The 12,721-nt window shown below is 43.6% G+C and overlaps 1 protein-coding gene across 2 annotated transcripts in view; it reads right to left on the reverse strand.

The window, feature by feature from the left end:
- The window catches only part of LOC118371541 (tryptophan--tRNA ligase, mitochondrial-like), a 71,956-nt gene that overhangs the window by 17,826 nt on the left and 41,409 nt on the right, over positions 1-12,721 (reverse strand). The window contains exon 1 of one of the 2 annotated variants that reach the window (XM_035757011.1): positions 1,744-1,894. The exons of the other annotated variant lie outside the window; for it this stretch is intronic. Within the exon in view, the coding sequence (XP_035612904.1) occupies positions 1,744-1,878 (135 nt within the window). The 5' untranslated portion in view covers positions 1,879-1,894. Of the gene's footprint in view, positions 1-1,743; positions 1,895-12,721 lie in introns of those variants that run through there. 2 annotated transcript variants of the gene reach the window in all.

The following is a 12,721-nucleotide window of genomic DNA, read 5'->3' on the forward strand; positions in this document are numbered from 1 at the left end:
TTGTAGACTGACGGAGCTGTGTAAACACAAGAGTTAAACTATCTCACTATAAATTGTATGTGTGGATAGGTTACTAAGAAAATATGGCTACAAAATGTGTTAAATAGTCTCAGATTTATAAAAGGCCAAGTCAAATGTAATGGGCTGCTCTAGATCAGTGACAGTTTATAGTTCATCTCTATTGGTCTGCAGAGGTTCTGTGATTTAACACTTTTTCGAGCTCAATGTCTTGACGCACATCACACCTCGGAGCATTGTGTCCGGATTTGCGCACTGCCGTCGACGTTTGGAGAAGATTTAAACAAATGAAAACCAACACTTCATTTCTGATGTTATTTCAGGTAATGAAGCACTGCTGTGATGATGCTTTCGGTTCCTCCACTTCCATCTAGCCTTCCGCCTCGGCGCGCACACACCTCTCCAAAATCTCGAGAGACTTAGCCTTAACAAAACACAGATGCAGCGGCGGTGAGCGCGCATTCCGTTCCTCAGTACCACTGGCCAGTGATTAAGGCCCCACAGCTCATACATCAGTTTAAAAAAATAACTCGGTCGTAACACAATAATTAGCATCCTTACTGTGCCAAAACGCAAACTATTGTTCGCGGATTGTTGTTGGATTTAACAGTATATTAATTTACCCAAGGGGGCTCGTGTCATTGCAAGTCAAGGGTGCAGCGCAAACTCAAAATAGTAAATGATCCTAGAATAAATTACGCATTTTAAGGAGATCAAATATGTAATAATTATAGACCTCTAGATTTGGACACATTTCCTCATGAAACAGAAGTCTAAAGCACTAGGCTATATCAACTGCTGAGCATTTCACACATGGCCTTACTCAATAGCCTACTCAGTGTGCAGACTTTTGTTCCAGCCCAGTACTAATACACATGAGGGCTTGCTGATTGAATTCATTAGTGGGGAGTTAGAACAAAAGCCTGCATGACCAGAGTTGGTGACCACCATTCTAGCAAAAACTACTACATTAATTGCCTATTTAAGTGTAAGGTTTTTAGTAGTTAGGTTTATTTTATATTGTACACATTCACATCTAAAAGCTTAATTACATGATAGACAAGAAATTGAAGAAATAATTAGATTGAGGAAATTGAAGAGTGATGGATTAAAAAGTTGATTGAAGCAGTTCGGGATGAATGGCGTGTGGTGAAGCACCATTGTATCAAATATGACAAATGGCAGGATAATACTACACAGCCACATTGCTCATAATCTCAATATTTTACCACTAGGAAAATAATAGTAGGCAACTACTAGTTGCTATTATAGAACTCATACAAACGATCGAAATCATTATTATAGCACTAACATTGAATTAATACAGCCTACGCGGCGGGGGGATTTTTGAACAAATTTAAAATACATTAACTACATCGTTTTCGTTTAAAAACCATGCATTTTCCCAACAAGATAATGTCAGGAAGTCTTGCATCAACTAGCACTGTTTCATGAAAATGAACTGTCAAAAACAGCGTCCGACAGTTATCCCCTGGTCTAAACATAATATCAAATCAAATTTGATTTGTCACATGCGCCGAATAGAAAAGATGTAGTGGATCTTTGTGAAATGTTCACTTACGAGCCATTTCCCAACAATGCAGAGTTAAAACAATAAGATCAATTTGGAAAAGGAAATGGTAACACAAACAAATAACGAGGCTAATATACAAGGTGGACAATAACAAATGAATATACAGTACATGTGCATTTGAAACACACTACCTTTCCGTCCGCACATTGTCCAGCGCGGAATAGTCTTTTTGGAGAACGACGCTTTTGAATGAATTGAAGGAGATATTTCATATTACCCCTGATCGGGAGCGCCATCTTAGAATAAGGAACTACGGTGGCTAACATAGGCCAAACAGCGCGTTCATAATGTACTCCTATATCGGCTTCTCTCAGAAATGTGCCTTTTGAGAACTAATTTGAGTTGTATGAGATGGCTGGGGAGCCTGCATATTTAATATAATACTATATATAATATTTACTATAATATATTTACTCTAATGTAAGATAATTTTCACAACAAAAATGATTTAATCGAGCCCTTTTACTATAGATAAACTCTTTCCGAAACATGTAGTTACTTTTTTAAGTGGGAAAATAGTATTTGATTTAACAAATAGACATACATAAGTTAAAAGTTATAATAGTGCAAATGTGAAGATGCTGTATATTATATTATATACATGATATATTATGTATATTATATACATGTTCAATTCCTATGATATTGTTTGTCTTTGTATTTTTAGTATGTATTGGGAAGGCACAGTATAGTAGACCCGGCATATATATGTATACATATGTATAGTTGTGTGACAGACATGTGTGGTTTCCTCTCTGTCTGAAACCTATGTCTAATTGGTGGGTGTTGTGTCTAGCCAGCTCCAAAAACTTCCCCAGCAGCTGCAGAACTCTGCTCCATACCTCCCTAATTACGAGAGGCGATATATATGATTATATGCTGAGGTGGATTGGATTTCACACGTTTGGAGGGCACGCTCGATCCTCCAAGTCCTCAGAGTTCAGACCCATTGTTTTGCCCCAATCAACATCTGCTCCTGGTTTTTCCCACCTTTACATCTGGCTGTATTTGCACAAATATAATTCCATATTCATTATTATTTCCTGAGGCGCTGAGCTCCTAATGCACCAGGTCTCTGTGGGGATCCTCTCCAATCTGAGTTAGCGGTTGGTGTGTGTGTGTGTGTGTGTGTGTGTGTGTGTGTGTGTGTGTGTGTGTGTGTGTGTGTGTGTTGGGCCTGGTGTGTGTTGGCTGGTTTCTCCCACTTCACCAATGAAGCCTCTGGCCCCGTTTCCTGGCCACCCACTTGAGGTTTGTCTCTCCTCTCCTCCTTCTCTCCCTCACTCAAGAGGAATTTACTCCCCTTGTTTCAAAGTACCAAAGTGTGTCTGCAGGTTATTCCTCTTCATCTCTATTGGTACGGGGAAGGAGGGTTTTGTTTTATCCCCTCTTTTTGTTATCGTCCTCTTCTGTTCTTTTCACACATGGTTTGTTAAATTAACACCCATGTCAAATTAGAGTTTTTAAGTAAATGTATTAAGAATGGGCCTTCCTTCATTGACTGTGTACACTGCCATCTACAGACTTTTGGCAGACTTTTCAGACAGTCCATCTGTGGAAAATAGAGGAAGAAACAACGAGGGCCATTTTGTGCCAAAGTCAGCAGATCTCCTGAGGCCCCTCCTGCATGTCCAGCAGCCTGCTGATAAATGGTGAGAAGCTGCCAGCTTGCTGAGTGACAGCCTCACCCTTTCATCACTCTCCACAGATCACTAATTGTCTGTCCTTTCCCCACACGTCCATCTTGGGGATTTATCTTTGATCCTCCACAACTTGACTCCTTCACCTTCCTTCACCACCCCTTCAATAGGCAACATTGGGGCCCTATCCCCTTCCAATAGGCTATGTATTTGGGCCAAACCCCTTGTCCAGACATATGTATTTGGCCCGAGACCTATTGACCGCCCCTCCTGAGCTGAACAGAGAATGGGCAGGGTGGTGGCGACCGACGGCCCACCTGTGATAATAAAGACAGGCAGGGGGCAGCGGCCCACCGTGGGCCTGGGCTGGGAAGCCTGGGGCTCTGCAGCACTGTGTATGGGCCTCAGTGTGGATCAACGGATCCCCGACACGGCTGTATCCTGACACTGAAAGACAGGCCCTCCCCTCTGACACAGCGGCCGGCTGAGACCATGGGGTGTCCGCCACCCAAGTGGATGGACAGATGAGTGGAGGGGTGGATGGATTGAGGAAAAAGAGGGGGCCGAGGGGGTCAGAAAATTGGAGAAGATGAAAATCTCTGCGTTATTTAATGGAAGGTGTCTCTATGGAGTGAGTGTGTAAGGCCTGCAGAAACATTCCCCAAACTCATTTTATTATTTTCTTAGTGTGAAAGTCTCTGGAAGGATAATAAACATTTTTTGCACTAAAGTATTTTGTGTAAAGCAATGCTTGCTTCCCTGAGGACGGTCTGGCTTTCATTAAGGCAGCAGCGTGTTTGTCTGTCTTTTGTAGCCTGCAGGCAGGCAGGCAGCACAGAGAGACAAGCAGACAGGTAGAGCAGCTGGGCAGAACCCCCTAGGCCTGACAGAAAGGGGCTTTAAGTGAGTTGTCTCTGTCACAGCATCTGATGTGACTGACACCAGAACACCAATCACACGACCAGGGGTCATCTGGGCCTGGACATCAACTAAACACCATGAGCAAGACAGACACTCAAAGTTTCTCTTTTCTTTCTTACACACAGTCTCTCTTTCTATCTCTATCTCTCTCTCGTGTGCCTCTGATTTGCTGGCATCTCCTATGGATAGGTATATAGTATACAATGAGCGGGTACTGTAACTTTAGCATGTCTACAGCAAAAAAGGAAACCTACAAAACCCTTAGGCATGTTTTGCATTGTGGTTGAAAAATGGCGATGGTCACATTTGGTATATTGTCGATGATATATTGTCATCATGTATATTTCTTTGTTGAAATATTTTGAAAACAACATTGATTGAACTAGTTTGTGTCCAGTAAGTTCTCTCTAGTGGGATTTTAAGTCTCTTTAATAGATCTGAATTTCCATGAAAGCTATTTCTACAAGAGTGTCATCATGTCAGATTAAGACAACACACAAGGGGGTGTGTTTGCTGCTCATCTCCACAATAACAAAGATCTGGGGATGACTGCATGTTAGTTAGCGTGTAATCAAAGCCAGCTTCTTACATAAATCAATGCCCGGGTTTATCAGAAAACGACTGACGCTAGTAGATCAAGACTTCTCCTGATTTGACCACAATTGAGGACCAGCATTAGCCAGACTGGCATTATTCATTTAGTGTGAATGCATTAAAATAATGTCTGTCTCTTTAGATGCGAGGTCTTCCTGAATCCACCCTGAGACTGGGTGCCACAGAGCCAAACTCAATTTTGTTGACAGTTTTTTTCCCTTCATAGTTTCACTACATCCATGTGACCGATTACCAAGATCTATCTTCTTGCTCATATTTTCCTCTGTTTTTGTCTCGCTAGTTTTGGGGTTCAGTAAGGATTCAGTGATGTGGGAGGAGAGAGGGAGGGAAAAGAAAGAAAAGAGGGTTTACCAGATCGTAGCCAAACAGCCCTGCTTGGCTTACTGTGTGGATTGGTACACACACACACACACACACACACACACACACACACACACACACACACACACACACACACCGAATAGACTCTCAATGGAGCGAGGGAGTGTGGTCAAGCCCAGCTATTGAAGGGGGTTTACTTTTTCTCGGCCTATAAGCCTTTGATGATTAAATAATTCATTGTTTCAGGCTATAATTACCCTGCATTAACACATGGTGGAGGGCGGCAATGACGTAGGCGTCGCCCGCCTCTCTCACAACCTAATGACTGATGAAGCGTCAGAACAGTGCACACACTGTTCGCTCAAGTGTCAGTAATCTAGTGTGTACTAGCGGGAGTGTGGGTATTTTCAAGGGTTGCTAAAAACACCTCATTTTCTCCAGTTTTAAAGCCAGAGAAGGGGCGAAGGAAAGGTCAGACGTTTTTTTCACTGTACAGATGTTCAAAACACATCAATTTACAGCAAAGTTTCAGATGAATTATCTAGATGAATTAGTGATCGTTAATTGATGATTAATGAAAGATGCAGTCTGGGATCTTAAGCACAAAAAATCTTAACATATTGTACGAATTGGATTCATAACATATAATACCAAATATATATATATATATATATATACTTTTTTTTGTAGGACGTAACGTAGCATACGAAATGTACACAAATGTACACAAAAAAAATGGGATTTCAAACCCAGCTGAAATCATACTAACATTCCAGAGCATCACTTTATACAAATAAAACACAGAAAATCACATTTTTGACTGCACTGGGCCTTTAACAAGATCTATATGAATAAGACTGTTTGGTCGGTAGAATGTTCCTGCTCCAGGCTCACCTGGTGCAAAGTCTGGCATCACCTGGTTCATGGATAAGACATGAGTAAGCACAAATCAAGATGTAGACTGTTGTAGTTCTTTACACTTGTACCCGTGTATGGGTTGAAAATGGCAGATTTGGGCACTGATAAGCACCTAAATTGGAACTCGGTGCTGAACAGTAAGCAACATTTCCTTTCGTAGGATACCCGGAGGCAAAGTCATTCATATCTGTTGGGTTGAGGCTTCATGGGTGGCTTCTTGGGTGGCTTCTTGGGAGGCTTCTTAGGTGCTTGACATCACTCCGAGACCTTACCAAAACACAAAACATGGCAGACAATTTCTCTTGCCTCGGATCTGAAACCAGTAGTAACCACCACCTTCAATTATAAGTTGGTGGACTAATCTAACATTCTCGCACGCAAATAACATTGTCTCTCTCTGCATCATCAGCCTCTCTCTGCGTCTTCCTCTACTTCTCTCTCTCAAGGTACTGATGTGCCCAATCACTCCTAAAACTCTCCTAGAAGATGAGTATGCTTAGGTCCAACAAACACTGCCACCAACAGAAACAATCCTACAGTCCTCCAGCACAGCCATGTAATTAGATGCTTAATTACAGCACACAATAGCCGGCTCTGAGACACACAGGATCTGCCGGCTGCTTTTACAGGTAGCTTAGTTTAAGGTTCTTTCTCGGATAATGAAGCGTAGAGGAGCCCAGGCATACCCGCCCCAGTTGGAGTTCATCCTGAAATCCTAAATATGACTGCAACAAACCGTAAAAACAAACCGTAAACATTTCAGACAGATCATTACACGATCATTAGTAGTGGCTGTGTAGTGGTGGGAGGAAAGGCAATATCTACTGGTTGTAAGGCAGGAATGTCGTTAACAACGCAAACGTTGTTGTTTATGTTGCCAGCTAAAAGTCACAAGTTCACAGGTTGTTGCTGTTTCCCATTTTCTGAAATGATTTGTGCAAAAATAAATATAGATAAACTGTAATAGTCTAATAAAAAGCATGCTAACACACCTTTCTTTTCTCCATTGGTATTGTTATACTCTTAGCAGTATTTATTCTGTTACTAATTACTTGATTCACATCTACAGTATGGTCTCAGATAAATCAATGAAAATCGATTTATAATTTTTATAATAATTATATAATTTGGATTATATAAGTAGTATATCAATCATAACTAGCCACAATATCTCTCTTTGAGACTAGGAAAGTGTCTTCTAGCGGAAGGGACCAGCCTTTTTACATTTCAAAGCGACACAGTTAGGGGGATAGTATTCTCACAGAGAGCGAGACAGAGAAATGGATCCTGCACATCTGCCTGATCTAAGCAGTGCCGCTTCCAAACGGCCTGCCTTTGTAACCCACATCCTCTGTACAGATGCAGGATCTTCATTTGACCAGCATTGTCGCAGCAAAATAATCCTGCTGCAACAGGATTTCAATGTTTAATCCATATTCACACTTTTCCACCCACCGCTGTAATGTTGCTTGATCGGCCAAAATAAGGCTACAAGAAAAGTTCAATACTGTTAATATAACATGTGTTAGTGCGGGTTTTCAGTGAATTTATGTAAATCCTGCAGTGCAGCAACAACAGAAGATCCTATATCTGTATGTTATCCAATGACTCTATTGACTTAGCATTTCAAACATCTCCCACATTCCTCCAGGCGTTTGTTCAGCTGGGTCCATACCTCAGGTTCAACAGTTTCTCAGCTCACAAGAGATTCGCACACCCACAACCCTCTGGCCCGAGGCTCAGAACAGACTGCCTCTGCTAACTGTCCACCTTGCCCGCAGCAGCCTGAGCAAATACGTTAACAATAATTACATTTACTGATTTCCCCATTTAAAAGAGGTCACAGGTGCTCCATGTCTTACGGCTGAATAATGTGCTTGTCTTTAGAGTAGTGAATTATTTGATTCATGGAGGTATGACATCTAATAACATGTTATAGTTTAATTAGTTTAAAGAATGAGGTGTTGGCGAGAGAGGTAGGGCCCTCTACTGGTTCTGATTGGTCAGCCGGTCTCTGCTGACACTACTGGGGTTGTCCAGATGTTGTACACTCAATCCCAAATCAACCTATAACCCCTACCTCCACCACCCCTAACCCCTAAACTTTAAATGTGTAAATGTGCAATCTGGCAAATATTCCAATAGCCTATAAGAGGGCAAGGTAAAGATATAACCCATAGAATAGTTCAATATACACAGACAAAGACACATCTTTCTCTGGTATATTTTCTGGCAACAGAAGTCAGACAGAGATAGTCAGGTCATAAAAGCAGAGACATATTGAAGGCCTACAAGACTTCTACATCCCACGTCTGCTTGTCTTCTCCTCAGTTATTTCACATTTCATCTGCAAATCTCCTCACTAGGAGAGATGCCTGAGGCCAGCAGGCTGAAGCCCTGACTCCACTCCAGGGGCAGACAGCAAGCCTTGGCAAAACACTACTGCAACTATAGCAACCCATGTCAAACAATCCTCCACTTTAGATGGTGAAAGATAACAGCTTTTATCAATTCCCAAATGAAGCAGAATATGTACTGTATATATACAGTAATGCACCATTTATTTCACCGTTATGTTAAAATTTTCCAAAAGCTCCCCCCCAAATGATTGTTTTCACAAAAATACCAAATGTGACTACTGAACAGAGTAAATATTTCACTAGTTAAACCTCTACACAATATGTGCCATTCCTGATGAAGTGGATGTCGTTGAAGGCAGCCTCCAGCACCTCTCTGATTCAGAAGGGTTGGGTTAAATGCAGATGACACATTTCTGTTGACCGCATTCAGCTATACAACTGACCAGGTATCCCCCCCCCCCCGTTGCCTTTCCCTTTCCCAATACATGCAATGTACAAGCAGACAGTGTATCTTTCCTGTGAGAAAGGTCTCCGCCTACTGGCCAGACTGAGAAACCCCTCAGAGAGCAGGGCCCCCATCCACCAGGCTCTTCCCTGAGCAAGAGAGACAGAGAAAAACAACGAAGTGTCATGAACAGAGTTAACCATCCATGACCGCTCTGAGAGAGCGATAAGGTAATCCCAAAGCCGTCCACAGTTTACTGGTGAACGAAGCAGAGGCGCGCTACACTAATGGCAGCAATACAGAGTGATCAGGCTTTAATGTGTTCTCAACCCAGGTGGATTGAATATCATAGTGGAGGAAAGTGTGTGTGAGCACGTGCATGTGTGTGCGAATGTGTGGCAGTGTGTGCGTATACATGTCTGAAGGAATGAGGGGTGTACTGTATTCAAGAGAAGGTGCATCAAGTGTGACACTACATCTGCGCATCAGCAGTCCCATCCCTCCATGAAAACGATCTTCAATCCTGCTAATCAAGGGCCCTGGAAGAAGAGGATTCAGGTCAGGAGCCGTGTAATTGGAGCTGGGTTGCCGTGGAAACCGAATACAGTACATATTAATTACGTGATCTATTGGTGCCATCTGGAATAGATTGGACCAGGGTGCCGTCGCTGCCTTCCTCTCTCTATGTGAAGGGATTCATTACTGTATTTATTTGTGCAACTAAACCCTGGTCGGCGAATGAGATTATGTTGTGGGGGATTGAGAGTATATCCTAAACAAACAGAGCTATTAAAGCTGGATCTCAGCTATATCCTGAACAATAATGCATTTGCAAGGCAAGAGTTTTCACTTTTCACAACCTCTTCATTTTCCAGAAATTGAAACCAGACCCAGAGAAAGAGAGAGTTCCCTGCTATGTGCACAGTGAGGGGGAGGGACCTGGCCAGTTTAGTTATCATAGTTTAAAAAATCTGAAGTGAGGCAGAGCGAGAGACAGAGATGGACTAGAGAGAAAATACTTACAGAATGAATGTACTTCTCCATACAAGCAAGTTCTGTCAATCTAACTTTTTCTGATCATTCTAGCTACATTCCTTATTTCATCATCCCTTCTAATCCTTTCTCCTGCTCTCAGAAGAACATAATTCTACCTCTTTCTCTCTCTATCTAGCCTACTTCTTTAGCATTCTCTCTTGCTCTTATTGTACATGCTCTACCGTTCGGTCTTCAGATTTTCTGTGTTCCTCTGAACAACTCTCTTGCCTTTCTCATGCCAACTGATCAGTGTCATTTTCACTTATTAAAAAACACTCAGGCAAGCAAAAGGCTCTGGATTTGGCCTCTTCTCCATCAATAGACCGGGAGGAATCTTTATCTACTGTTAGTTACTCACTGCATGCTTTTTCCATCTGAGCCGTGTCCAGAGGCCTGCTGTAATGTACTGCCCTCTGCTGTGTAGCCTCCTCCAGGGCCTCTGCTCTGTGTTCTATTCTCGGACCTCTACCTGAGCAGAACCAGCTATGCTGTTCATCATGTACTGTACCGTACTGTACTGTCCATCATGTAATGTACTGTCAATCATGTACTGTACTGAACTCAGCTACAGACATATGTGTGAGATGTACAATATGCTTTAAAAACATGTGCGTATTGTATTTCTTCATGAGAAATATGTGAGTTTATATATGTGTGTGTAACAGTACAGTAGGCCTAATGCTCAGATGTATCTTTACATTCTTCTGTTAGTCTTGGGAGAGTAAGTCAGGTCCTGTCACATCCCTGTGAGTGAGACTGGTGATATCCCTGACCAGCTCTGAATGAGTGAGACTGGTGATATCCCTGACCAGCTCTTAGTGAGTGAGACTGTTGATATCCCTGACCAGCTTTGAGTGAGTGAGACTGTTGATATCCCTGACCAGCTTTGAGTGAGTGAGACTGTTGATATCCCTGACCAGCTCTGAGTGAGTGAGACTGGTGATATCCCTGACCAGCTCTGAGTGAGTGAGACTGTTGATATCCCTGACCAGCTCTGAGTGAGTGAGACTGGTGATATCCCTGACCAGGTCTGAGTGAGTGAGACTGGTGATATCCCTGACCAGCTCTGAGTGAGTGAGACTGTTGATATCCCTGACCAGCTCTGAGTGAGTGAGACTGGTGATATCCCTGACCAGGTCTGAGTGAGTGAGACTGGTGATATCCCTGACCAGCTCTGAGTGAGTGAGACTGGTGATATCCCTGACCAGCTCTGAGTGAGTGAGACTGTTGATATCCCTGACCAGGTCTGAGTGAGTGAGACTGGTGATATCCCTGACCAGCTCTGAGTGAGTGAGACTGGTGATATCCCTGACCAGCTCTGAGTGAGTGAGACTGTTGATATCCCTGACCAGGTCTGAGTGAGTGAGACTGGTGATATCCCTGACCAGGTCTGAGTGAGTGAGACTGGTGATATCCCTGACCAGGTCTGAGTGAGTGAGACTGGTGATATCCCTGACCAGCTCTGAGTGAGTGAGACTGGTGATATCCCTGACCAGCTCTGAGTGAGTGAGACTGTTGATATCCCTGACCAGCTCTGAGTGAGTGAGACTGTTGATATCCCTGACCAGGTCTGAGTGAGTGAGACTGTTGATATCCCTGACCAGCTCTGAGTGAGTGAGACTGTTGATATCCCTGACCAGGTCTGAGTGAGTGAGACTGTTGATATCCCTGACCAGCTCTGAGTGAGTGAGACTGTTGATATCCCTGACCAGGTCTGAGTGAGTGAGACTGTTGATATCCCTGACCAGGTCTGAGTGAGTGAGACTGTTGATATCCCTGACAGGTCAGGTCTGAGGTCTGAGTGAGACTGGTGATATCCCTGACCAGGTCTGAGTGAGTGAGACTGTTGATATCCCTGACCAGCTCTGAGTGAGTGAGACTGTTGATATCCCTGACCAGGTCTGAGTGAGTGAGACTGTTGATATCCCTGACCAGCTCTGAGTGAGTGAGACTGTTGATATCCCTGACCAGGTCTGAGTGAGTGAGACTGTTGATATCCCTGACCAGGTCTGAGTGAGTGAGACTGTTGATATCCCTGACCAGGTCTGAGTGAGTGAGACTGTTGATATCCCTGACCAGGTCTGAGTGAGTGAGACTGTTGATATCCCTGACCAGCTCTGAGTGAGTGAGACTGTTGATATCCCTGACCAGCTCTGAGTGAGTGAGACTGTTGATATCCCTGACCAGCTCTGAGTGAGTGAGACTGTTGATATCCCTGACCAGGTCTGAGTGAGTGAGACTGTTGATATCCCTGACCAGCTCTGAGTGAGTGAGACTGTTGATATCCCTGACCAGGTCAGAGACTGGTGATATCTGACCAGCTCTGAGTGAGACTGTTGATATCCCTGACCAGCTCTGAGTGAGTGAGACTGTTGATATCCCTGACCAGGTCTGAGTGAGTGAGACTGTTGATATCCCTGACCAGCTCTGAGTGAGTGAGACTGTTGATATCCCTGACCAGGTCTGAGTGAGTGAGACTGTTGATATCCCTGACCAGGTCTGAGTGAGTGAGACTGTTGATATCCCTGACCAGCTCTGAGTGAGTGAGACTGTTGATATCCCTGACCAGGTCTGTGTTTGTTTCTGATTGTAGCGGACCACCAACCTCAAAGCCTTGTCTCCATGTGTGTGTCAGTGCCAGGAAGGACCAATCAGGGTGTTGATCAGGAACGAGGGGGGAAACTGCCAGCTATCACGCACACACTGAAGATGACAGGCCCAGATCACAGACAGGAGATAATAGGGAAATAAAGGGAGACAAAAAAAACTGGACCAAGGTAGCTACACCCCCACGCCTTTACTCCCACCCCTATCGACACCCCCACCCCTCCACAGCTTCCACTCTACCTCTCCA

This window comes from Oncorhynchus keta, chromosome 34 (assembly GCF_023373465.1).
Source record: "Oncorhynchus keta strain PuntledgeMale-10-30-2019 chromosome 34, Oket_V2, whole genome shotgun sequence".
NCBI lineage: Eukaryota > Metazoa > Chordata > Actinopteri > Salmoniformes > Salmonidae > Oncorhynchus > Oncorhynchus keta.